Source organism: Mobula birostris, chromosome 6, assembly GCF_030028105.1.
Source record: "Mobula birostris isolate sMobBir1 chromosome 6, sMobBir1.hap1, whole genome shotgun sequence".
NCBI lineage: Eukaryota > Metazoa > Chordata > Chondrichthyes > Myliobatiformes > Myliobatidae > Mobula > Mobula birostris.
The window spans coordinates 175,292,049-175,319,048 of record NC_092375.1 but is presented as its reverse complement, the minus strand read 5'-3'; the positions used below and the strand labels follow the sequence as shown (position 1 = coordinate 175,319,048).

The 27,000-nt window shown below is 43.0% G+C and overlaps 1 protein-coding gene across 3 annotated transcripts in view; it reads right to left on the bottom strand.

Annotated features, from left to right (window-relative positions):
* Positions 1–27,000, bottom strand: part of galnt13 (polypeptide N-acetylgalactosaminyltransferase 13) — a 394,116-nt gene that overhangs the window by 74,558 nt on the left and 292,558 nt on the right. For all 3 annotated transcript variants that reach the window (XM_072261955.1, XM_072261953.1, XM_072261954.1), the window contains exon 8: positions 7,512–7,692. In XM_072261955.1, coding sequence (XP_072118056.1) covers positions 7,512–7,692 — 181 coding nt within the window. The remainder of the gene's footprint in view (positions 1–7,511; positions 7,693–27,000) is intronic.

Below are 27,000 nucleotides of genomic sequence, written 5' to 3'. Positions count from 1 at the left end.
TCGCAAACTAGTGGGTTACTGTTATGTCTCCCGCTCGCTGTGAAAATGGGGGACACCTCCCTCTCCCTTACCAGGGAGAGAGAGAACCTGTGGTTTGTCGAATGTCAGATGAAATGCAAAGCCTTTGGTGTAACTTTGGTCTGTGCCTTTGCTATTGTTTAGCACACGCTTGGGCTCAGTGATGATACCAATGCTCTTTATTTTTGCTGGTGGGGGAAGGGGGTAGTTGCTTGTTGCCGCTTACGCGTGGGAGGGGGGAACTGGGGAGGAACTTTGGGGTTCTCATGTTTAACTGTCATTCATTCTTTGTTTTCAAAGGATGTTTGCACAGGAAAGCATCTCAGGATGTATATTGTATACATTTCTCTGACATCAACTTGGACCTTTGACCCTCTGAACTGACTCGAAGCCGTCCCATAGCTGCCCCTCTGTCCCTCGCAGCCACCTCCTTGATGAGAAATGGGCAGGGATTTCTTCAGGCAAGCCTGACTGAAATTGCTGGCAATGATCTGAAAGGCATCGGGGTAGGATGTTTCTTGTTTGCTAATTGCAGTACTCAGTACATCAAGGGCTTGCTTAATACCTGCCTTTGGCAATATGTAAAGCAGGAATGTGGTCACCCACCCTGCTCTCAAAGGCAGTTGTGCTATTTTAGTTCATTTTAAAATACTGACAAATATAGGGAGGGATCTGTAGGAAGATGCATTACAGATTATGGAGATTGTACTAAGAGAGGACAGCTTGGAGGGCTCATCCACCATGACCGTATAGGAATAACTCAGGAATAAGAAAATTGCAATCATCATGATGAGGCATGCAACACAGCTCAGCACATCACGGAAACCTGTGTCTCCTCCATGGGCACTTGTCTATACTTCTCACTGTCTCAGTAAAACAGCCAGCATAATCAAGGACCCTACCTTGGTCATTCTCTGGTCATGCCCTTCCACTGGGCAACCCCATTGAGAATCATGAAAGATTTCTTTAAACATTAACAAATATATTAATTTATTCTCCATTTTATCGGAGCAAAATTCACTCCTCTTTCTTATGTAATTCAGTTTAAGATTCAAAGTTTGAACAGATTTATTTTTTTCAAAAAATTAAAGTTAAAGTTCTAACACATTGTGATGATCATATTTTTCCCACAAATCCTTTACCATGGGATTACTGTGGGATTGATTTTCTCACATTACACACTGCTTTACTTTGCTCCTCTCAGAACTTTGCACAAGGACTCTAAAGTCCCCTTCTGCCTCAGATTTTTGTGTTTTCTCTCCATTTAAATAAAAATCTACCCTTTCATTTCTTCTACCAAAGTGCATGCACAAACACTTCCTGACACTGTATTCCATCTGTTGTTTCTTTGCTCATTCTCTGAATCTGTCTAATTTGTTCCGTAGCCTACTTCCTCAAAATTTGCAGAAACCCATCAATTCCAACATCCAAATCATTATTGTAAAATAATCAGTCCCAACACAGGCCCCTGTGGATAACTACTAGTCACCGGCAACCAACCAGAAAAGGCTCCCTTTATTCGCACTCTTTGCCTCCTGCCAGTCAGGTTATGCCTCTGTGCCTTGGGTTAAAGATCTAAACTGGGTGGCGGGAGGCGGGAGGATGCTGGAGAGTGAAGGCTAAGTACAAAGAATAGGAGCAGTAGGAACTGTATTGGGAACAACATATTTTGTGTCCAAAGGCCATTTGTGTGAATTCCTAAATAATACGGCAACGAATAAACATTTCTTGGGCTTGCAGCTAGCTACAGGTATCAACTATAACCAATATTTCAATGACAAAACTCTACCATCTTCATCAGAGATGATGCCTGGGCATGTCTGGTCTGGTGGTATTTATATACTCGTCATCCATCCGTCCTGATTGGTTAGTCCTTATCCAATCAGGTTTCCGCTGTCCCACCTTGTTTACAATAAAATTCCAGTTCTTACTTAGAGTGACTTTCATCTTTGTTAAAATTCTATTTCTCTAGTTTCATTTCAATGGCTTCCTCCACCAGCCAGCCCCAAAAGCCATCGGCTCAGCACAGTAGTTTTGTGCCGTCAAAGTCAATCCTGTGGCCATTGCGAATGCAATGTTCCACTACCGTCGATTTCTCTGGGTAACCCAAATGGATACACCTCCTGTCCTCCTTGATGCGGGTTTCCACCGTGCATCCCGTCTGGCCAATAAATGCTGCTCCACATTCACAGGGAATCCTGTAAACGCCAGTCGTACTGAGTCCCAGCTCATCTTTGACCAGTATAAGCTGTGATTTGAGTTTCCTTTTGGGTTTGTGGGTGGCATTAATCCAGTATTTCTTCAGGAACCTGGCAACCCTTCCTGAAACCGTGGAAATATAGGGAAGACAGGTAGTAGCAATGGGTTCCTCCTTGTTTTTAGGTTTCCTGGTTTTTCCGTCGGCCCTTTTAATGACTCAGTTGGTTTCCTTCACCTTGTAGCCTTTCTGTAGGAACGTCGTGCATAATCGTCTTATTTCCTCATGGAAACTCTCCGGGTCCGAACTAGTTTTCACACTGTTAACCAAAGTAGAAAGAACCGCTCTACGTGGGGAGGAGTGATGGTGGCTGCTATTGTTGAGGTATAAATCCGTGTGAGTGGATTTCTAATGGATGCCATGTACAAGGCTACTGCCTGGTTTGTATCATATTAGAATATCCAGGAGCGGGATGCAACCATTCTTCTCCATCTCCATTGTAAATTGAATGTTTGGATGTCTGCTGTTCAGATGGTTGTGGAACTGTTGGAGTACCTGGAGTCCATGAGGCCACAGTAGGTGTCATCGACTATCTGAAGAAGCATTTGGGGGCAAAAGGGCAATGAACTTAATGACTTTTCCTCAAAGTCTTCCATGTAGAAATTAGGAACAGCAGGCGACAAGGGCAATCCCATAGACACTCTCTATTCACAGTAATTCCTGTTATATAGGAAGAACCTCAAAGAGTGTGTTCAAACAAGTCACTGGAACCCTTATCAAACCTTGAACAGAGAAGGACCAAGCTGTCTTCAATGGGAACTCTCATGAACAGGAACACTATATCAAAACTGACCATTATGTCCTCCGGATTCAGCTGGTTGTTGGTTATCATTTTAATGAAGTCGGTTGAATTCATGATAGGAAACTCACAGCCCCAACAAAGGGAGATAGCATGGTTATTACTACCTCACTAAGGTAGTAAGTCAGAGAATCTATCCCACTGACGATAGGACTAGGGGGGAACCCTCCTTGTGTATCTTAGGGAGTCCGTAAAGTCTTGGTGGTACCAGCGCCTGAAGCAGAATTGTCTTGCATATGTCTGCTGGCAGTCCGCATTTCTTCAGCAAGGCAGAGGACATCCTGAGAATCGAATCTGTGGGGTCCCTCTTTAGAACTCTGTAGGCGAGCTCATCCAGATCTGTTGGACTTTCCTGTGGTATTCTTCCTAGGAAATAAGGACTGTCACATTTCCTTTCTTCGCTGGTAAAATCATGTTGGTTGTGCTTCGCCATAGTGCATGGAAGGCCAGTCACTCTACATTTGCACTGTTCGGTTTCGGCAAAATAACACATTTGAGGGCCACGTAGACCTCTATCCTTAACTCCGCCACAGTATCCGGTGTTAGTTTTCACATTGTTTGCTCTACAGCGCCAATGTAGTCCTGATAAGGAGTAGCACTGGGGACCAGAGTGATACTTAGCCCCTTGGCGAGGACCGATTTAGTCGCCTTATCTATGCTTCGTCCAGTTTGACCAATGACAATCATGTCTGGGTACAATGGGGGTGGAATGAGCGCACTTTGTTTGGATAGTTTGTTGTACTTCCTGACCTCCCTCGCCACGTTCCCTCGTGAAGCTAGTTCAACTTGTGCAGCAGTGGACGTGTCGATGTTCTCCCAATCTCGGGGAGACAAAAGGGTTGACAATTCCAGGTGAAGAGACAGTTGTCTGTTCATGTTCACGTCCAGAGCGGATCTAATACGCTCCCTAATCGATGCTTGGCTAGCTCATTGTAGAATGCGTTCAGCCGCCAGAAAAACCACCACGGAACACAACCTCAAGAACCTACGGATGATGTCCTTCTCCCGGCATCTCAGAAGGAAGGCTAAAGAACAAAGAAGCTTCGATTTCTCTTTATACAGTGACAACAGTTTCATTGGTCTGTCTACTGCTGTTATACTGCCATTCTCCCATTATCTAAACTCCAACTGTACTGAGGGAGATCAATACAGAAGAAATTGATACAATTGCTGGGAGATGGGAACGAAACTGAAGAGATGGAGGAATGGATGGTTGGCTCACAATCAGAGAAAGTTTGGAGACAGTATGAGAGGGAGGATGGGCAGCTGAGAGAGAAGGGATACGCTCAGACTGATAGTTTGACATGTGTCCATTTTAATGCAAGAAGCATCATGAACAAAGCGAATGAGCTTACAGCCTAAATCAATACTTCGAGCTATGATGTTGTGGCCATTACAGAGACTTGGCTGGCTCAGGGGCAGGAATGGTTACTTAGAGTGCCAGGTTTTAGATGCTTCAGAAAGGACAGGGAGGGAGGCAAGAGATGGGGATGTGGCACTGCTGATCAAAGATAGTGTCACAGCTGCAGAAAAGGAGGAAGACATGGAGGGATTGTTACTGAGTCTCTGTGGGTGGAAGTTAGAAACAGGAAGGGGGTCAATAACTCTACTGGGTGTTTTTACAGCCCATCCAAAAGTAACGGGGACAAGGAAGAGCAGATAGGGAAACGGATTCTGGAAAGTGTAAAAATAACAGTGTTACCGAGGTGAGAGATTTTAATTTCTCAAATATTGATTGGTATCTCCCTAGAGTAAGGGGTTTGGATGGGGTGGAGTTTGTTAGCTATGTTCAGGAAGGTTTCCTGACACAGTATGCAGAGCAGCCTACAAGAAGAGAGGCTGTACTTGATCTAGAATTGGGAAATGACCCTGGTCAGGTGTCAGGTCTCTCAATGGGACAGCATTTTGGAGATAGTGATCAGAATAGCATTGGAGAGGGATAGGAACAGACAAGTTAGGAAACCGTTTAATTGGAGTAAGGGGAAATATGAGGCTATCAGGCAGGAACTTGGAACCATAAATTGGGAACAGATGTTCTCAGGGAAATGTTTGGCAGAAATGTGGAAAATGTTCAGGAGCTATTCGCCTGGCATTCTGCATAGGTACGTTCCAATGAGACAGGAAAAGGATGGTAGGGTACATGAACCATGGTGTACAAAAGCTTTTGAAAAGCTAGTCAAGCAGAAAAGAAAAGCTTACGAAAGGTTCAAAAAACTAGTTAATGATAGAGATCTAGAAAGTTAGGAGCTTAAGAATGAAATTAGAGCCAGAAGGGGCCATAAGAAGGCCTTGGCGAGCAGGATTAAGGAAAACCCTAAGGAATTCTACAACTATGTGAAGAGCAAGAGGATAAGACGTGAGAGAATAGTTTAGGGAGATAGGCGCCAAGTTAAAGGACAGGACCTACAGGATAGCAATCTCAGGATTGCTACCAGTGCCACGTGCAGGCAGGTTTATAAATAGTAAGATAGCACAGATCAACAAGTGGCTGAAGACATGGTGCAGGAGGGAGTGTTTCAAATTTATAGATAATTGGGCAGTTTTCCAGGGAAGGTGGGACCTGTTCCAGCAGGATGGTTCACATCTGAACTGGAGGGGGACAAATATACTTGCAGTTAGGTTTGCTAGATAGGCTCCAGTGGATTTAAACTGGATATAAGGGGGGAGGGGAACCAGAGTGTAGGAACAGATGTAGGGGAGAAGAAAGAAAAAGAAAATAGTAAAGTTGTTTGCACTGTTAGTGATAAACAGAGAGTAAGAGGAGGAAAATTTCTTAAATGCATTTATTTTAATGCTAGGAGCATTATAAGAAAGGTGGATGAGCTTAAAGCATGGATTGATACCTGGAAGTATGATGTGGTAGCTATTAGTGAAACATGGTTACAGGAGGGATGTGATCGGCAACTAAATACTCCTGGATTTAATTGCTTCAATTAAATAGAATCGGAGGGACAAGAGGGGGGAGGTGTTGCATTGCTTGTCAGAGAAAATATTACAGCAGTGCTCTGGCAGGGTAGATTAGAGGGCTCGTCTAGGGAGGCTATTTGGGTGGAATTAAGGAATGGGAAAGGTGTAGCATTCCTGCCCTTCCCACTTATCTGTCTTCCTCAGGCTTCGTTGTGACTACCTGCCTACAGCTCCTATCACTTCCTCACTTTCCCTGACCAGATGAAGGTCATCGAATTGCATCTCCCTGAGGAACTACAGCTCAACGCACCTGGCGCAGATGTGGCCGTCCGGGAACCTGGGAGTCTCCTGGACTTCCCACATCTGACACTGAGCACAGAACAATGGCCTCACCCACATTCTCCTTGTCTGTATTCTACACAGGTAACCTACCTCGCCTTGACCCATTATCGTCGAAGCCCCGTTGAGCCAAAACTTTCCTACTCTGTTTCCCTCTACTCCGTCGCCCGCTCCTCCGACGCACGCTCTCTAAAGCTGTCTCCTTTTAAACTCTTCTCATTGTTCTCACTGGTTGACGTCCACACCCTGATCAAACTGCTGAAGAAATAACCCTTCTTGATTGTGTGGATAGTCTGTGGCTTTTTCCCAGGGCCGAAATGGCTATCAAAAGAGGGCACAGTTTTAAGGTGCTTGGAAGTAGGTACAGAGGAGATGTCAGGGGTAAGTTTTTTTACGCAAAGTGGTGAGTGCGTACAATGGGCTGCTGGTGATGGTAGTGGAGGCAGATACGATAGGGTCTTTTAAGAGACTCCTGGATAGGACGTGGAGCTTCAAAAAAATAGAGGGCTATGGGTAACGCTAGGTAATTTCTAAAGTAAGCACATGCTCGGCACAGCATTGTGGGCTGAAGGGCCTGTATTGTGCTGTAGTTTTTCTATGTTTCTACGTCACTCTCAGTACATATATTGGAACAAGAGAAAACACAGCCTTGATACATTGCATTGTAGAAGCACAGCTCTGTTCTACTGATCTTTACAATAAATACAAAATGTATTCTGTGCATAAGGAACTGTGATTGCAAGTGAAGCAGGTAAACCTGCTCATCAGAATCAGATTTAATATCACTGGCACATGTCATGAAATTGGTTAACTTTACAGCAGCATAACAATGAAATACATGATAAATAACAGTAGAGAAAAAAGCTGAATTACATTACGTATATATATACTTATCAAATAAATTAAGTTAAAGTAAGCAGTGCAAAAAAAAATTAAAAAGTAGTGAGGTGGTGTTCATGGGTTCAATGTCCATTTAGAAATCAGATGGCAAAGGGAAAGAAGCCATTCCTGAATCACTGAGTGTGTGCCTTCAGGCTTCTGTACCTCCTTCCTGACGACAATAACAGTGTGAAGAGGGCATGTTCTGGGTATTGGCTTTTACAATATGGCCAGCTTTCAGAAACAGTTCATGTAAAAAACAGTTCTAAAATCTTAAGCCCGGCCATATCAAACCAAAATGAGTGAGAGTACCTGGAGATATAATGTAAAAGAAGTCTTTGAAGTCATCCATCCAGACCTCTGCCAGTCGCCGATTGTTCTTGTTAATTACATGCCCCGTACCACCAGGAAATGTATATGGAGTTGCCTTACGGAACACGTGCCCAACATGAGAACATGTAATAATTTCCAAGGAACCACCACACTGCCATATCTGAGGAACAAAGGAAGATTTAAATTTTATTTGATCACCATCAGTAGTTCACTTAAATCATCCATGTAAATTCAGATCAGATCATCAGTGGGGCTGGGCCTCATGATGCAATTTTATCAATACATTTAGAATCAAGATATGTTGCTAAAGCAAACAATCAGTATAGCTGTGAATATACTTATACACACATACAGCCCCCTTGCTCAGACATGGGTATGTTCAATGGGATGTTCAACATTTAAACTTTAAACTGTAAGAAGTCTAAGCATGTGTCATCATATGAAGATCCAAAGTTCAAAGTAAAATTTATTATCAGAGTACATACATGTCATACATCCCTGACATTCTTTTCCTGAGGGCATAGTAGCAAATCTATAGAACGGTAAATGTAAACTGTAATTACGTTGCCTGGATTGGGGAGCATGCCTTATGAGAACTTGGCCTTTTCTCCTTGGAGTGACGGAGGATGAGAGGTGACCTGATAGAGGTGTACAAGATAATGAGAGGTATTGATCATGTGGATAGTCAGAGGCTTTGTCCCAGGGCTGAAATGGCTAGCACGAGAAAGCATAGTTTTAAGGTGCTTGGAAAAAGGTACAGAGGAGATGTCAGGGGTAATTTTTTTACTCAGGGACTGGTGAGTGCATGGAATGGGCTGCCCGCAGTGGTGGTGGAGGTGGAAACACTAGGGACTTTTAAGAGACTCCTGGATGGATACATGGAGCTTAGAAAAATAGAGGGCTATGGATAAGCCTAGGCAGTTCTAAGGTAAGGACATGTTCGGCACAGCTTTGTGGGCCAAAGGGCCTGTATTGTGTTGTAGGTTTTCTACATTTCTAATATCAAGAACTATAAACATTAAAAGAACTCTGCAAATGAAGGTACAAATAAATAGCAATAAATAATAAGCATGAAATAACGATATACAGTAACAGAGTCATTGAATGAGTGTAGCTCTCCCCTCTCGTTCAAGTCACTGATGGTTGAGGGGTAGTAACTATTCCTGAACCTGGTGATGCGAGTCCTGACGTACCTGTACTTTCCATCTGATGGCAGCAGCGACAAAAGAGCATGATGTATTTGGCTGAATCCACTACATTTTGTAGGATTTTCTGCTGCAAGGTGTTGGTGTTCCCATACCAGGTTGTAATGCAGCCAGTCAACACACTTTCCACCATACATCTATAGAAGTTTGCCAAGATTTATAATGACATGCCGAACCTCCGCAGACTCATGAGGAGGTAAAGGCGCTATCGTGCTTTCTTTGCAATAATATTTATATGATGGGTCCAGGGACAGGCCCTCTGAAATAATGACACCCAGAAATCTAAAGTTACTGACCCTCTCTAGCTCTCATCCTCTGATGATTACTGGCTCGTGGACTTCTAGTTTCCCTTTCCTGAAGTCTACAATCCATTCTAAATTTCCTGAACAAGAGACAGGGTGCAGTCATGGAGATTTTACGCAGTGCAAATGTGGGTTTTCACTTCTCAAATCCTGTACAGGATCGTATACCCCATTTATTTCTGTGGTTTTTGTAAAGTAATTGGGAGACAAAGATGAAGGCTTGGATGGCAAGTTTAGTGGAGGGTTGAGCATTGAAAGCCAGATATGAGTGGAATCACCTAGGTAACAATGGCAAACTTGAGGTTTCGAGCAGTGCAAGTGCCAGGGTAGAGGTGAATGACGTTACTGAGGTACAAAGAAACAAAGTTTAAAATGTGCTCCAAATCTCATCTCAGCATTAAGTGCACAATGAAGATGGGGAACAGTCCGATTCTGCCTCAGGCAGATGCAGGTAACAAGGAAAGATTTCACTGCAGGAGGTAAAACAATATTCGCAAAGTGTTGGGAATGCCTGCTCTGCTATTAGTAACAATATAGTAAGGAGATGGAGTTGATGAAGTGAGAATCAACGAACATCTGGACTTGAAGCTCTGTTTCCTGATGATGTCGATGAAGCCAATAAGAGACGAAGTCTATAGGTAGATTCTCATGGGACAAGACAGAGCAGATAAATGTAGAAGGAGGAAGTGAGGTTTGACTAGTCATGCTCTAAGTATGCTAAAATATTTTTTATTCTTTCTTACTTCTCCTCAAATATTGGTATATTTGTATATCTGTGCAATTGTAATGCTATTGTGACACTGTAATTTCCTTTGGGATCAATGGAGTACCTATCTATAAGAAAGGAGTATGCTGTGATCAACCATGCTCGAGACTATAACCAGGTAAAAGGATGATTGCTTCCCTTTTTCACAGTCACATTGTATCATATTTATGACTTCAATCAGATTATTCAGCACTGCACCGGGAAAGAAACCCAATTTGACAGACTTGAATGATCAGTTCCCTTTGATCTTCCATTTCTGGCACACAGTTTGGGGAAAATACTATTCTCTTCACACACAAATATAAATGTGCCAATTGAAATTAAGATGTTCTGTTTTTGTTCCAAATCTATAAATGAACTCAGCTACTTTATGAAATATACTTTCATTCAGCAACTTTTTACCCTTTTTTTCTTCAACATATTTGCAGCTCTTACAATAGTAAGCAAAAGATTTTCCAAACATCATCCTGCTTATCAAACATTTTCATAAAACACGAACTCTTATGTCTAATTGTATAATTCATGTAATTTATATCTTTTTCTTGTGTCTCTACGCTGTGTATGTGAAGCTGCTGTAAGTTTTTTTACTGCACCTGCGCATGCATGTACTTGTGCATATGACAACAAACTCAACTTTGATTTTGAGTTCGTTATGAAATAACAACAATAATTATCTCACCCTTTTGAAATATTTTCTATGTAACTGTAAAGTAATGAAGTAAACCATTTATTAATGAGAATGGCTTACTGAGAAATACACATTGTAATTTCCTTCTACCACAAGACTGACTTCTTTTGGATCCATGCTGCAGATGTATTGCACAATGCCTTCATTGAGAAATGTATGAGAATGCATTTTGGTAAAAGAAACAATGGTGCAGAGTATTACTAAATAGGGAGAAGATTCAAACATTAAACATGCAGAGGAACTTAGCAGTCCTCATGCAAGACTCTCAAAAGGTTAATTTACAGGTTGAGTCTGTGGTAAAGAAGGCAAATGTAATGTTGGCAGTTATTTCAAGGGAAATAGAATATAAAAACAAGGAGATAATGCAGTGGCTTTATAAGAAACTAGGCAGGCCACACTTGGAGTACTGTCAACAGTTTTTAACCACATACCTCAGAAATGATGTGCTGTCATTGGAGAGAGTCCAGGGGAGGTTCATAAGGATGATTCCGTGAATAAAACGGTTAATGTATGATGAGTGTTTGGCAGCTTTGGGCCTGTACTTACTGAATTTAGAAGAATGCGGGGGATCTCATTGAAACCTACCAAATGTTGAAAGGACTAGATAGAGTGGATGTGGAGAGGATGTTTCTTATGGTGGGGGTATCCAGAACTAGAGGGCACAGCCTCACATTTAAGAACACAGGAAAGGACGAATTTTTTTTTTAGCCCGCGAGTAGTGAATCTGTGGAATGCTCAGCCTAAAGCTGTGGTGGAGGCATAGTCCATGCGTATATTTAAGGCAGAAGTGGATTGTTTCCTGATCAGTCAGGGCACCTAAGGATATGGCTAGATATGGTGTATGGGATTGAGTGGGATTTGTGATCAACCATGATGGAATGGCAGAGCAGACTCGATCGGCTGAATGGCCTGATTCTGCTCCTTTGCCTTATGCTTTTGACAAGAGTGCTACCCAACACGCCTATTACAACTGCATAGATTTTCTGCACTGCCATAACTGACTTAAATTCCAACAGTCTCGATCTCAAATCTCTTCCCCTATAATCAACATGACTCCCTTTCCACACCATCTCAGAAGTGCCAAAATTTTCTTTCTTTCACTCTCAGCAAATTCCCAGTCGCTGACGTACTATTCCAACCTCCCGGCTACCAGGACTGTGCATAAGACCATAAGACATAGGAGCAGAATTAGGGCATTCGCCCCTCCCCACCCCCAATGAGTATACTCCACCATTCCATCATAGCTGACTTATTATCTCTCTCAACCCCAACCTTCTTCCTTCTCCCGATAACCTTTGACTCTCTGATTAATGAAGAACATATCAACCTTTGCCTTAAATATACCCAATGACTTGGCCTCTACAGCTGCCTGTGGCAATTAGTCACACAAAGTCGCCACCCTCTGGATAAAGAAATTTTTCCTCATCTCTGTTCTAAATGAACGTCCCTCAATTCTAAGACTTCCTCACTATAGGAAACATCCTCTCCACATCCCCTTTATCCCGACCTTTCAATATTCGATAATTTAAAATGAGATTCTCTCCCCTTGTTCTTCTAAACTCCAACAAGTACAGACCCAGAGCTATCAAACGCTCCTCGTAGGTTAATCTTTTCATTCATGGGCTCATTCTAGTGAACATCCTCTGATCCTCTCCAATGCCAACACATTGTTTCTTAGCTTTGTCATCCAAAATTGCTCACAATACTCCAAGAGCAGTCTGACTAATGCCCTATAAAGCCTGTGCATTGCATCTTTGCTTTTGTATTCTAGTCCTCTCGAAATGAATGTTAACATTTCATTTGCCTTGCTAACCACTGGCTCAGCCTGCAAGTTAACTTTTAGGAAATCCTGCATGAGGACTGCCAAGTCCTCCTGCACTGCTGAATTTCCTCCTCGTTTAAAATACTGGAGGAACTCAGCAGGCCAGGCAGCATCTATGGAAATGAATAAATAGTCAACATTTCAGACTGAGACCCTACATCTCGTGTTTGCGGTGCTACGCCTTTATTCTTTCCAGCAAAAGGCATGACCATACACTTCCCTAAACTATATTTCATTTGCCACTTCTTGGCCCATTCCCCCAATCTACCCGTCCTTTTGCAGACACCCTGCTTCCTCAACAATACCTGCCCCTCCACCTATTTCCATATCATCTGCAAACCTAACAACAACGCCATCAATTCCTTCATCTAAATCACCGTCATGCAACTTGAAATGAAGTGGTCCCAACACCAACCCCTGCAGAACATCACTAGTCACCGGCAGCCAACCAGAAAAGGCCCCCACTCTTATTCTCAAACTTTGCTTCCTGTCTGTCAGCGAATATTCCAGCATCTTTCATGTAATTATCAAGGGCTCTTATTTTGTTAAACACCCTCATGTGCAGCACCTTGTCAACGGCCTTCTGATAATCCAAATAAACAACGCACACTGACCCTTCTTTTTCTATGCTGCATGTTATTCCCCCAAGGTATTCTGACAGATTCTTCATGTAAGGTTTCCCCAAAAGAAAGCAATACCGGCTTTGGCCTACTTTATCATGTGCCTCAAAGTACCCCGAAACCTCATATTTATTATTAGACTCCAACATCTTTCCAACCACTGAAGTCGGGCTAACTGGCCAATAATTTCTGCTTCCCACACTTCTTAAAGAGCGGAGTGACATTTTCAATTTTCCAGTCCTCAGGAACCATTCCAGAAACTAGTAATTTTTGAATGATCATTACTAATGCCTCCACAATCTCTTCAGCAACCTGTTTTGGAACCCTGGTGTGTAGTCCATCTGGTCCAGGTGACTTGCGTAACCTCAGTCTTTACAGCTTCTCATGCACCTTCTCCTTAGTAATAGGAATGACACTCACTTCTGCCCCAACAAGCTTGCATTTCTGGCATTCTGCTAGTGTCTTCCACACTGAAGTCTAACACAAAATAACTTCCTTAAGTTCCCCCTCCATTTTTTTGTCTCCCATTACAAACTCTCCAGCGTCATTTCCTGGTGGTCCAATATCGACTCTCGTCTCTTTTTATATATCTGAAAAGCGTTTTGTGTCCTCTTTTATAGTAATGGCTAGCTTACCTTCATATTTCATTTTTTCTCTTTCTATGGCTTTTTTTAAAAGTTGCCTTCTGTTTGTTTTTAAAAGCTTCCCAATCCTTTACCTTCCCACTAATTTTTGCTATATGCCCTCTCTATTGCTTTTACGCTGTGTTTGACTTCCCTAGTCAGCCACGGTTACCTAACCTCCCTTCAGATCATGTCTTCATCTTCTGGATGCATCTTTCCTGCACCTTCCAAAATTCCCCCATAAATACCAACCATTGCTGTTCTGCCATTATCACTGCTAATGTCCCCTTTCAATCACCTTTAGCCAGCTCCTCTTTCAATACCTCTATAATTCCCTTTACTCTACTGTAATACTGATACATCTGTCTTTATATTCTCCCTCTGAAACTGCAGGGTGAATTTTATCATGTTCCAATCACTGTACCCTAAGGTTTCCTTTACCTCAAGTTTCACAATCAAATCTGGGTCATCACATAATATGCAGTGCAGAATTGCCCTTACAATAATTGGCTTAATCGCAAGCAGTTCTAAAAAGCTATCTCATAGTCATTCTTCAAATTCTGTCTCTTGGGATATAGCACCAATCGGGTTTTCCCAATCTACCAGCATATTGAAGTCCCCTGTGGTTATCACAACTTTGCCCTTTTTACGTGCCTTTTCCATCAGTTGATTATTTAAGGTGTTATAGCCAGGGGTGATAATGGGGACAAGTTCCCACTAACTAATAAATGCTCCCAATGGTGTGTGCCTCAAATACACACTTCATCTAGTTCTATACCAAATGCTCCCTCCTTAGCCTCATCACTCCAGTTCACAACCTCCTGCCAAATTAGTTTAAACCCTCCCCAACTGCTCCAGCAAAGCTGCATGCAAGGACATTGGTCCCTTTGGGTTCAAGTGTAACCAATTGTTTTTCTACAGATCATACCTTCTCCAGAAGAGACCCCAATGATCCAAAAATCTGAAACCTTGCCCCTTGCACCAATTTCTCAACCCCAAATTCATCTGCCAAATCAGCCTATTCTTATCGCCATAGTCATGTGGCACAAGAAGCAAGCCAGAGATCACTACCCTGGAGATCAGGATTTTCTGCTTACTTCCCAACTTCCTATGTTCTCTTTTCAGAAACTCCTCCCATTTCCTACCTATGCCGTTGGTACCAACAAGTACTAGGACGTCCTGCTGTTCACCCTCCACCTATAGAGTGCTGTGGACCTGATCTGAGACATCCCTGACCCTGGCATCTGGGACATAACATATCACCCAGATGTCTTCTTCGTGTCCACAGATTCTGCTTTCTGCTCCTCTAATTATGGAATCCTCAATCACTACTGCAGTCCTCTTCTCCCCCCCCACCCCCGCCCACTTCCCTTCCGAGCCACAGAGCCAGGCTCCGTGCCAGAGACGAAGTCACACTGGCTCTCCCCGTGTGGGGTGCTTCCCCCACCGCCCCCCCCTAATAATACCCAAAGCAGTATACTTATTATTGAGGGAAGAGCCACAGGGATACTCTGCACCGGTTGCCTATTCCCTTTCCCTTTCTTGACAGTCACCCCAGTAGCTGCCTTTTGCAACCTAGGGGTGACTACCTCCCTGAGGCTCTGATAACTGGCAATTATTATTAAAACACAGTAGAACCTCCCTCCATGGACTTTACAGAACATAGTTTAGGTCTCACAGTCAAAGTTCAGACAGGTTGCACAAAAGATTTATGCAAATGTGACCAGGGCTAAAGGACTTCAGTCATTCATAGAACTAAAGAAGCAGAGGTCATTCCCCTTAAATCAGTGCAAGTGTAAATCAATAATATATTCCATAATCTTGAAGAGCTTTGATGGAGTAAGTGAAAAGGACTGTTCCACAGGTAGAGGAATCGATATTCTACAGTCAAGGATCTCAGGTGCCTGGCAGAAGAACCAGAATGAAATGAGTTAATGAGTTCATGGTCTACAATACTCTGCTTGGAAAAGTGCTGGAAGCAGATTTAATAACAACTTTTAAATCTGGATAATATATTTGTAACTAAAATCTAATTTCCTGGGGGAAAAACAAGTGGTATAAATAACTGGATAACTCTACCAAATAGGAGCAAATATTTTGTTCTATGCTCGGGTATTATAGCTGCATCACAGAACAAAACTCAGCTTATTACTTTATTGAGGCTTGTTCTATACTACCATTAAGATATAAAGACCTATAGTTCTAAACTCTTTATATAAATATACTTTGCAGATCAGCTGCTTCGCTAATCTATCAGTTTCTGCCAATGTTTGGTTCCAACTTCACAAATACCAACATGTCCATCTTCTACCAGCACAGCTCCTTCCAGAATCCCTCCTTGCTTCCTCTCCACCCCGCCTCAATGTCCATTCCCATTCCAACACCCCATTTTACTAGTCTAAAGGATTAATTTTTTGGCGGTCAAGAGATTCTTGGTGGTTAGTGACAGAGATATGTACAATCACTCACCACTTTAGATTTGCCTAGAAATCCCCAGCAGAAAAATAGCTTCATAATTTGCCCACCCCACATACTCGATCGGTGCTTTAAACCATGGCAAAGATAATACAATTCAAGAAAATCCAGAAGAGAAGAATAACTAAATGATGGGAAATAAAAAGCCTGTATGCCAATAATCACAATATATTGTTGCACAGGAACTGAGTAAACCAAGCTGTATCTGGTGCACATTGGAGTTGGTGACATCCGTTAGTCTCGCGAGACCATGGATCTGCGCCTGGAAAGTCTTGCTTCAGTCTGTGTTAGAGCAGCATCTGTTGTGGCTGTAGAGTGCCAAATGGGAGTGACAGTCTCGGCTGCAGCAACTGGACTTGAAGGCGCTGTCCTCCAGTGTTGTCTTGGTGCTGTTTTTCCGACGAGTGCACTTTTCTTCAGCAGCAAGCCTCAGCTTCTCTTCTCCTCTTTTTAGACCTCTGCGTAGTTCCAGCCTCCAGTGAGAGCGATCGCTTGCGATGTCTTCCCACCTCTCGATGTTCATTTCCAGTGACTTCATGTCTCTCTTGCAAACGTCAATGAAGATGGGGATGGGGCCACCCTTGTGCTCTCTTGCCGGAGGCCAGTTCCCCGTACAGCAGGTCTTTCGGGATCCTCCCGTCTGACATGCGGTGTACATGGCCCAGCCAGCGGAGACGGCGTTGTTGGAGCAGGGTGAAGAGGCTGGGTATCTGGGCGCAGGCCAAGACCTCATTGTTGGTGACTCAGTCAGTCCACATGATGTCCAGGATGCGTCTCAGGCTGCGAAGGTGGAAGGCGTTGAGACGCCGCTCTTGTCTGTAGTAGAGGCTCCAGGTCTCGCTGCCGTAAAGCAGTGTGCTGAGGACGCAGGCCCTGTAGGCTGCAACTTTGGTGTGTGTCATCAGCTTTCTGTTCTCCCAGCCTCTCTTTGTCAGCCTGGCGAATGTTGAGGCTGCTCGTCTGATCCGTCTATTGATCTCAGGGTCTAGGGAGAGGCTGTCCATTATGGTGGAGCCAAGATATGTAAACTCATGAACTACCTCCAGCTCATAGTTTTTGATGGTAATGGCAGGGGGGTGCTCAATGCCTTGGCCCAACATGTTGGTTTTCTTCAGGCTGATGGTCAAGCTGAAGTCCTGGCAGGCTCTCGAGAAGCTGTCCATGAGGCATTGCAGTTGCTCTTCAGAGTGTGTTGCCAGTGCCGCATCGTCTGCAAACAACATGTCCCTGATGAGTACTTCACGAACCTTGGTTTTTGCCCTCAGCCGGGACAGACTGAACAGCCTCCCGTCCGATCTGGTGTGGAGGTAGACACCATCAGTTAACGTTCCAAAGGCGTGCTTCAGCATGACTGCGAAGAAGATGCCAAACAGGGTGGGGGCAAGCACACAGCCCTACTTCACACCGCTGCGGATGTTGAAGGCCTCCGAAGAAGAGCCGTTGAACTGAACGACGCCCTTCCGGTCTGTGTGGAATGACAGAACTATCCTGAGGAGCCTCAGGGGACAACCAATCCTGGCGAGGACTTTGAACAGGCCGTCTCTGCTCACAAGGTCGAAGGCCTTCGTGAGGTCAATGAAAGCCACATTGAGTGGTTGTCTTTGCTCTCTGCATTTCTCTTGTAGCTGTCGAAGGGAGAAGATCATGTCGATTGTGGAGTGTTCTGACCTGAAACCGCACTGAGACTCGGAATATACCCTTTCAGCTATCTTCTGCAGTCTGTTCAGGACCACGTGGGCGAAGACCTTCCCAACGATGCTCAGTAAGGAGATTCCCCTGTAGCTGTTACAGTGGCTTCTGTCCCCTTTGTTCTTATATATGGTGACAATGTTGCAGTCACTCATGTCTTGCGGCACTGCTCCCTCTATCCAGCTCTGGCACAGTAGTTCGTGCAGGTGGTTTAGCAGGCCACATTTGATGGCCTCTGGTGGAATGCCATCCAATCCTGGTGCCTTCCCAGTGGGCAGGCTGTCCATGGCTTTACTCAGCTCTTCGGCAGTCGACAATGCATCAAGTTCCTCCATGACAGGCAGGCATTCCACTGCATCTAGCGCGCTGTACAAGATGCTGTTCTCTCGGGAGAAGAGTTCAGAGTAATGCTCCACCCATCTCTCCATCTGCTTGCCTTTGTCATTGATGGTCTCGCCTGTTATGGTTTTCAATGGTGCTGTCTTGCTCTGGGTTGGCCCGATGGCTTTCTTGATCCCCTCGTACACTCCACGGATGTTGCCTGTGTCAAATGATGACAGAATGCATTCGCATAGTTGTAGCCAGTAGTCATTTGCACAGCGGCTGGCTGTTTCCTGGGCCTTGCTTCTTGCTGTCCTTAGCGCTTGCAGTGTTGCCTGGGTGGGGTGGCGTTTGTGCTCTAGTAGTGCAACACGCTTCACCTCGATGACAGGGGTGAGCTTACTTGAGTTCGCTTCAAACCAGTCCTGTGTCTTGCCCCGTTTCTTCCCGAAGGCCTTGAGTGCAGTGCTGTGGATAGTGTCCCTGAGAGAGTCCCATCTCTGCTGAGCATTTACTTCTGATGGGTCTGCAAGGACAGCATCCTCCAGTGATTTGATGAACTCTGCAGCTTTTCTGGGTATTGTGTCTTACTGGCATCGATGCGCTGCTTGCCTGGAAGCTTGGCGCAGTATCTTCTTCGGCCGAAGTCTGACCTTGCAGCAAACCAGAGAGTGATCCATGTCGCAGTCGGCACTCTGAAAGGAGCGAGTCATGAGCACGTTTCTCAGGTGACGGCGTCTTGTGATTATCAGGTCCAACTGGTGCCAGTGTTTCGAGTGGGGATGCCGCCAAGACACTTTGTGCTGAGCTTTGGTCTGGAAGTAGGTGTTGGTGACACACAATTCGTGGAGCATGCAAAGCTCGAGCAGTTGTTGCCTGTTGTCATTCATGCTGCCGATCCCATACCGTCCCAGACAGCTTGGCCAGGAGTCGTGGTTGGCACCCACTCTGGCGTTGAAGTCGCCAAGTAGCAGCAACTGTTCCTGACTTGGGATCTCCTGTAGCATCACTGAGAGCTGGCCATAGAACTTGTCCTTTGTGTCTTGTGTAGAGTAGAGGGTTGGGACATAGACGCTGACAAGGTTGACAGGCCGGTCGGATGTGTGGAGTCGAAGTGAGAAAATCTGCTCTGTCCCTTTCTCGCTAGGCTCTACCATCTTCAGCAGTGAGTTCCTCACGGCAAAGCCGACACCATGCTCTCTAGTCTCGTCTGAGCCCTTCCCCTGCCAGAAGAAGGTATAGTCGCTTTCACGTAGGGTTCCTGATTCTGCGAGACGTGTCTCTTGGAGCGTTGCGATGTCCACTTGGAGTCTCGACAGTTCATTGTTAATCACTGCTGTCTTGCATGTTTCGCTGATCTCCCGAAGGTCATCTGATATACCAGCACATATTAGAGAAAGCCAGTAATAAGGGATAAGGGATAAGGGTAGGGTGATGGACAGATGTAATCAGCTTCTGAAGGGATAAGGGAACCAGTGGGTGATGGCATGTATTTAGTTCTACTCATCACGTTCCTTCCTTACCAGATTCCAAAATCTGCAGCCCTTTGCTGTCTCCCTTATCTCATTCCAGCTTCCATCTCTCTTTCTCCACCCTCTGCTCCCCAAATCTGGCCATCACCCCCCTCCTCTCCTGATTTCACATATTGCCTGCCAGCCATGCCCCATCTGCCTCACCCCTTTATGCTGACTATCACTCCACTACACTCTCAGCCCAGACGCAGGGTCTTGACCTGAAACCCTCTACCACCACAGATGCTGGCTGACCTGAGTTCCTCCCGCATATTGATTATTTAGCTCCAGATTCCCATATCTTTAGTCTATTGTGCTTTCACTTATATAGTAGTTATCATGATAAAATGGCACAGGATATTGTAAAGCTTTGTTCAGACAAAATCTCACAGCAAGCCACGTTAGCAGGTGTTAAAGCAGGTTAGCAAAAAATTGTGCTAATGTTCCACCAGGCACTACGCAAAAATATCCATTGGTCTGCAATGGCTGCAGTGTATACCATTTTCAAAATTCTATCAATTATTCCACTAGACTATTACAGCAGCACATCCATATGCATACCTTGAAAAACTGAGCCTTCAGGTACGTGACAAAACCAACCCTTGAACATCTCCTTCCAAGTCACATACCATTCCTGGCTTGGAGATGTATCACTGTTCCTTCAGTGCTGTTTTGTCTAAATCCTAGAATTGTCTCCTCAGAATTGTATTACTACCTTCTCTTGCAGGTAGTAACTTGCTGAAGGCATTTGGAGATGGGTAATAAATTTTGGCTGTGCCAACAAAGGTCAGATGTTAGAAATCAATGAAAAAAATAGCAGTTTTCTATAACCTGTAATGTTACTTTCATCACTTACCTTTCATATTTCTTATTTATTCAAGGGATTTGAGCATTGCTGGAAAGACCAACATTTATTGGAGAACACTACATGCCCTGAAAATGTACAGTAACTGCAGCAGGTTATGAGAGATATATAAAATTGTTAGGTAAAATGATTCCTGGAAGGAGCCAAGCTTCTCAAAAGTTATTGAAACATCCACCAATTTAGGAGTAATTTGTCCCTTTCTTGACTTCTGTCCAGCAGATGGTACAGAGGTTAGTGGATATTGAGGATATTACTTCAGACCTTCTCTTGCAGCAACAATAGTGAACTGTGTATGTCAATAGTGGAGGACTCTGTGGTGGTAATGCTACCAGCTGGCAAGGGCAGCTGGTTAGAAACTGTCTTGTTATTAAAGATATGTATGTGTGCGGCACAAATACTAATTGCCACATCAGCCAAGGTTTGGATGTTGTTCAGATAATGCATTACATGTGAACAGAATGTATTATTATAAAAGGAACTGAACACTGTGTCCAATCACCTGTGACCATCACCAGTTCTTGCAGAGATGGCAGAAAGAGCATTAGGGATGAGAAGGAATGTCTTTTCCCACAGGATTTTAAAGCTTTGGAATTGTCTACTCTGGAGAGGTCCAGAGAACCGTGAATGCTGAATCACTGAATATGTTCAAACAAGGAAGGTATTTTTGGTTGAATCTGGAGCAAATGGGAAGAGGCAAACGAGGGACCAAAATCAGATGAGTCACCACACTGAAAGACTGGGCAAGATTGAGAGACCATATGCCCTACAGCTGCTGTTAATTTCTATACTTTTAATTCCTTATTTCACAAGCCAAGGTTCTCAGAGTCAATTACTTCCAAACGCACATCAAGTGCTATTATCTCTGTGGAGTTCTTCCCTGCTTGGCAAATCCATTGATACATGAGGAATCTGGGACTCAAGTTGAAAGGTTGGAACAGATTATGTCAAGCTGCTTGCTTAAGATGCACGCCATACCTCTCTCAATTAAAGTAGAAACCACAGATGTTGAGTAGGGTTGGCAGAACTCTATGTGCCTTTGCTGTAACTTAGCCAGTACCTAAGTTAATGATAAGTTGTCTGTCTGATTACATTATTGCTTTGTGTAGCAGTCTGATACAACCGATTACATTAGGCTTGGAAGCTAATCTATTGAGTTTTTTTACTTATTCTAGTAATAGTAAGCTACAATTACTAGCTAAGTACTGTACAAAAATGATAAAAATTAAATTATAATGTTGCTAATGCAGCACAGTGGCTAACACAACGCTTTACCGTACCAGCGTCTGGATCATTTCCCACCACTGTCTGTAAGGAGTATGTACATGCTCCCTAAGATCGTGTAGATTTCCTCCAGGTGCTCTGGTTTCTCCCCACAGTCCAAAGATGTAGCAGTCAATAGGTTAATTGGCTCGTAATTAGGCTATGGTTAACTGCATAGCAATGGAAGACTGGAAGTTGGGGGGAGGAGGAAGGGAGAGGGAGGTGAGGAGGGCAGGTAAGAGGGAGGACAGGAGGGAAGAAGGGAGAGTAAGGGAGGAGGGTAGGAGGGGGCAGGGTAGAAGGAAGGAAGGGTTGGAGGGAGAGAGGGAGGGAGGGTTGGAGGGAGGGAAGGTAGGCAGGGGTGGATGGATAGAATGGAAGTACTTTTTAATCTTTCCATCTAGAATTTCCCTCAATTTTCATCATTTCATTTCTGTGCGTCTAGAAAATCAAAAAGAATGAATTCATTCTTTTATCAGCCTGTACTGATTATGATCCCAGAGGTGAAGATTTCCCTCCTTAAAGGACATCAGTGAATGAGATAGTGCTTGATGATGTGTAGTAATTGCATGGTCATCCTATTACAGTGATAATGAACCTGATTTCAATATCATTGAAGACAGATTTAATATGCTGATCTTGATTTCTACATCTCAAAAGATTACTTGCCTAGGCCTTTAGATAAATAATCTAGACATTATCAGGGTTATTATCAATATCAACAATTCTGTTAATTCAGAGCCTCTCCTTCAAACGAGAAACAGAACGTTTCTTAATATGCAACAAATTTTATTGCATGGTAAAGCCTTCTGGGTCTATGTTTTCAATGAACATTTTAAATATCTGATTCTCCAAGCTCCATGGATAGAATTATGAATTCATTCTTTTAAAAGCCAGTACTGATTATGATCCATATTTATTATTAAAAGCATTTACATTGATGCTTAGAGCCTTATTAGAATTTTGGTTTATCCATAGACAGCCATCCTTTCAGCTCTGGATATAACAATAACTGACTCAGTACTTTTGCAATTGTAAGGAAGTAGTGTGATCAATCATGTCTTCCCAAAATCTAAGAGGGAGAAAATTGAGCGCAAATAGATAAAAACAAAGATTGCAATATAGTTGTACAAAAGCACTTTCAACACATTTTTGGAACCTTGCCAGACCTTTCCTCAACCTTTGTAATATTTTTGTCTATACTTCCTCAAAGCATCAATACAATTTTCATCCTTTCTTATGTTTGCCGTTAATAAACTTTAGAAACTGGAGTGGAGGCAAAAGATTAACACTGAGGTATCCAGTGTTCACTGCAGCAGTTAACGATTTATCAATATCCAAAACACAGGGCTGTATAATCCTGAGTGTAGCCACATTGAACCTGGGCACTGCATTGAGTTCAGGGTGTTTTTGAACAACATGACCTGTGAGAATTTTGTCCATATGCTTTTATGCCAGCTATACCTTGTACATCTCCTGTGATCATGATTAAAATAATAAGGGAATGAAAGTTGTTTATTCTTTATTGTATTTATTAATATTTGAAATTACTTCAGTTAAATTATTTTTTTCTACTAATCATTTCTTAATTATTTATTTTTTCAACTAATTCTCATGTGTCTGATCCATAGATCCACCAAAACAGTCTGTCAGTGTCAGCTCAAGCTGTGATCCAAAGTCCTAGTCACCACCATGGTCCACACTAACTCATGGAATAGGTGCTGGAACAAAACTATTCCAAAAGGCTGATGAAACTGTGAAGTAAATGAGGCATGGGCCAGTTTCTGCATGATCCGGCCCATTATAAGTTCATGTATTCAGTCAATGAATTTGACAAGTAAGTAAGGCTACCCCTTCCCTCTAGAGTGCTCTAAATGTTAGACATCAGCCTGCTTTACATCAATTTGTCTTCTAAAAGCATGAATTTTTCAAAAAGCCAATTTGGGCTTTTATTGTATTATTGTCCCTTTATTATTAAAATAATTATTAAAATATGTGACTCAAATTATGGCTGAAAGCATTACTGCTCAGAAACTTCACCCACGGACAAACAAACAACACATTAACTCATTTTTCTGCATATTAGGGAAGTCATTTCCAGATCACTTAGCACCTACCAGAAACTGGCCTGGGGCCACTTCCCGTGAACATAAATGATATTTTCAGTCAACATCAATTGGGCAGCTCATGTTTACTCCACTGTCCACAGAGTACAAGACAACAGGAGGAGGAACCGGCCAGCAACCTCAGAAGCCTACCCCGTCGATCAATATGATCATGGCAGATCTGTTCCAGGCCTCATCTCATTCATGCCAGTTCTTCACAGTCCTCAATCCCCTGGCGTGTCAAAAAACGTGCCCACTTCCTCTTCAAATATTAAGTATTAAAATATGACCAACTCTCTTTCATTAACTTCAGTTGAATGTTATTTGCTTACTTTTATTGTTTGCGCAATTTATTTTTCTCCTCTCTGCACATTGGATGTTTAACTGTCTTCTTTTTTTTGTAATGGGTTCTTTTGGGTTTCATTGCTGCCTGTAAGGAGATGGGTCTCAAGGTTGTATAATGTATACATATATTGATAATAAATGGACTTTGAACTTTGAAATAATCTCTACAATCCTAGAATAGAGAATTCTAGAGATTTACCACCATATGCAGGATGCTCCAATGTAATTCAGTTTAACATTATTATTCTCTAGTCTTGCAATGAGGTCCTCCTGTTCAAGAAGTCTTCCATTAATGGGAACTTCTTCACATTAACCGTCAAACACCCCTCCCTCCCCCATTAAAATCTAATATGGTTCAGTCAGATCATCCCTCATTCGTCTATATTTGAAATAGATACAAATCCTATTTCTTCAGTTCTCATATAGGACATTATTTCATCCCAGAATTAGCCGAGTCAATCTCTTTTGGACTGGCTCCAAGGTTAGCATATCTTTTCATAAAAAAAAGGAGCAAATTTGTGCACAGTTCTGAGATGTATCCTGACCAATACCATATAGAATTATAACAATACTTCCCTATTTTAGATTCCAACATTCCTGCAATCAAGGCCAATAATGGCATTTTGCCTTCCTAACCACTTGTTGCACCCGCTTGTTCATAGTCATACTTTATTGATCCCGGGGGAAATTGGTTTTCGTTACAGTTGCACCAGAAATAATAAATAGTAATAGAACCATAAATAGTTAAATAGTAATATGTAAATTATGTCAGTAAATTATGAAATAAGTCCAGGACCAGCCTATCGGCTCAGGGTGTCTGACCCTCCAAGGGAGGAGTTGTAAAGTTTGATGGCCACAGGCAGGAATGACTTCTTATGACGCTCTGTGCTGCATCTCGGTGGAATGAGTCTCTGGCTGAGTGTACTCCTGTGCCCACCCAGTCCATTATGTAGTGGATGGGAGACATTGTCCAAGATGGCATGCAACTTGGACAGCATCCTCTTTTCAGACACCACCGTCAGAGAGTCCAGTTCCATCCCCACAACATCACTGGCCTTACGAATGAGTTTGTTGATTCTGTTGGTGTCTGTTACCCTCAGCCTGCTGCCTTAATTTTTTTTGTGATTTGTATATAAGAATACTTGATCCCTTTCTACTCACCTGCAGCCTTTATCCACCTATATGACCAAATGCCTTTTGATTCCTTTAAAGAACTGCATGACCTCACTCTTTTCCACACTAGGATGTCATAGTCATAGAAAAGTACAGCACAGATACAGGCCCTTTGGCCCATCTAGCCTGTGCTGAACTATATAAACTCTCTACTCCCATCAGGGAACATAGCCCTCCATACCCCTTCTATTCATGTACCTATCCAAACTTCTCTTAAATGTTGAAATTGAGGTCGTATGCACCATTTGCACTGGCAGCTCATTCCACACTCTCATGGCCCTCTGATGGAAAAAAAGTTCCGCCTCATGCTTAAACTTTTCACCTTCCACTCTTAACCCATGATCTCTACTTGCAATCTCACCCAACTTCAATGGAAAAAGCCTGCTTGCACTTACCTGATTTATGCTCTTCATAATTTTATATATTTCTATCAAAACTCCCCTCAAACTTCTATGTTCCAAGGAATAAAGTCCTAACTTATTCAATCTTACCTTATAACTCAGATCCTCCAGTCCCTGCAACATGCTTGTAAGTTTTCTCTGTACTCTTTCAACCTTATTTACATATTTAGGTAGGTAGGTGACCAAAACGACACAGAATTTTTTGTTTGTCACATTTTCTCCACACACTCAACCTATCTATATATCTTGTTACAATGTGCAAATATCTTCATGACCACATTCTCTCCCACCTATTTTCAAGTCATTGGCAAACTTGCACCTTGCACTCTGCCCCACCTCCAGACCTTTAATGTAAACCACACATAACGTGAAATTCAACGACTAAACCTTGGATTACTTCACTTGTTACATCCTTCCCAATTGAAAAAGGTGCATGCTGGAAAATGGCACCTCGGTAAAGAATCAGTTACCTAAAGATGCAGACAAGATTGCTCTGGCTGAAGGTTGAGATCAGTGAAAATCCAAACCAAGTTATCTCAAGCATTCTAGTTTGAAATGAAGTGTAACAAGGAGCATCGTGTAATGGTGGTGGGGGTTGAATGTTTAAAACTCTTGTAGTTTTTTAAAAAATTTTGTTTAGAGTACAGTCTGTTTTTAAAACACTGCCAACTTGGGGTACCAGGACCAAAAGATGACAAGTAATTTATGGACAATGAGAAAATGGTCTTTCTCTCAGGCCAAACAAGCTCTCCTTTACATCATTAAACCTATTCCTTTTGGTCTATCAGCATCTACTTGCCCCAGACCAGTTCTGACAACTCCATCCCTGACCCTAATGTAACTTCTATGATCAGACCTTAAACACCATGACACCATTACCATCTTTCCATAAGCGGCTAACTGTACGAAACAATAGAGGGCAATGAACACAGAAAGAAATAAAACAGTGCTGAGCAGAACCTGGCAGAAAGTCAGGTATAAAGAGGACATTGGCTCCATACCTGCATTGCAATGTTCTTCGGAGCTGTGATCTCACTTAGCACAGATTAAACTCTGTAGCATCAAAGCCTCAGAACAAGTTTATATAAGATACTTATTTGCACACTCAATGGTTAAGTCAAAAATATGAAGCATATTACCAAGGGGACATTACTTTGTGGATCCAGAACTGGCTTGCCCACAGAAGGCAAAGAGTGGTTGCAGACAGGTCATATTCTGCATGAAGGTCAGTGACCAGTGGTGTGCCTCAGGGATCAGTTCTGGGACCCTTTCCCTTTGTGATTTTTATAAATGACCT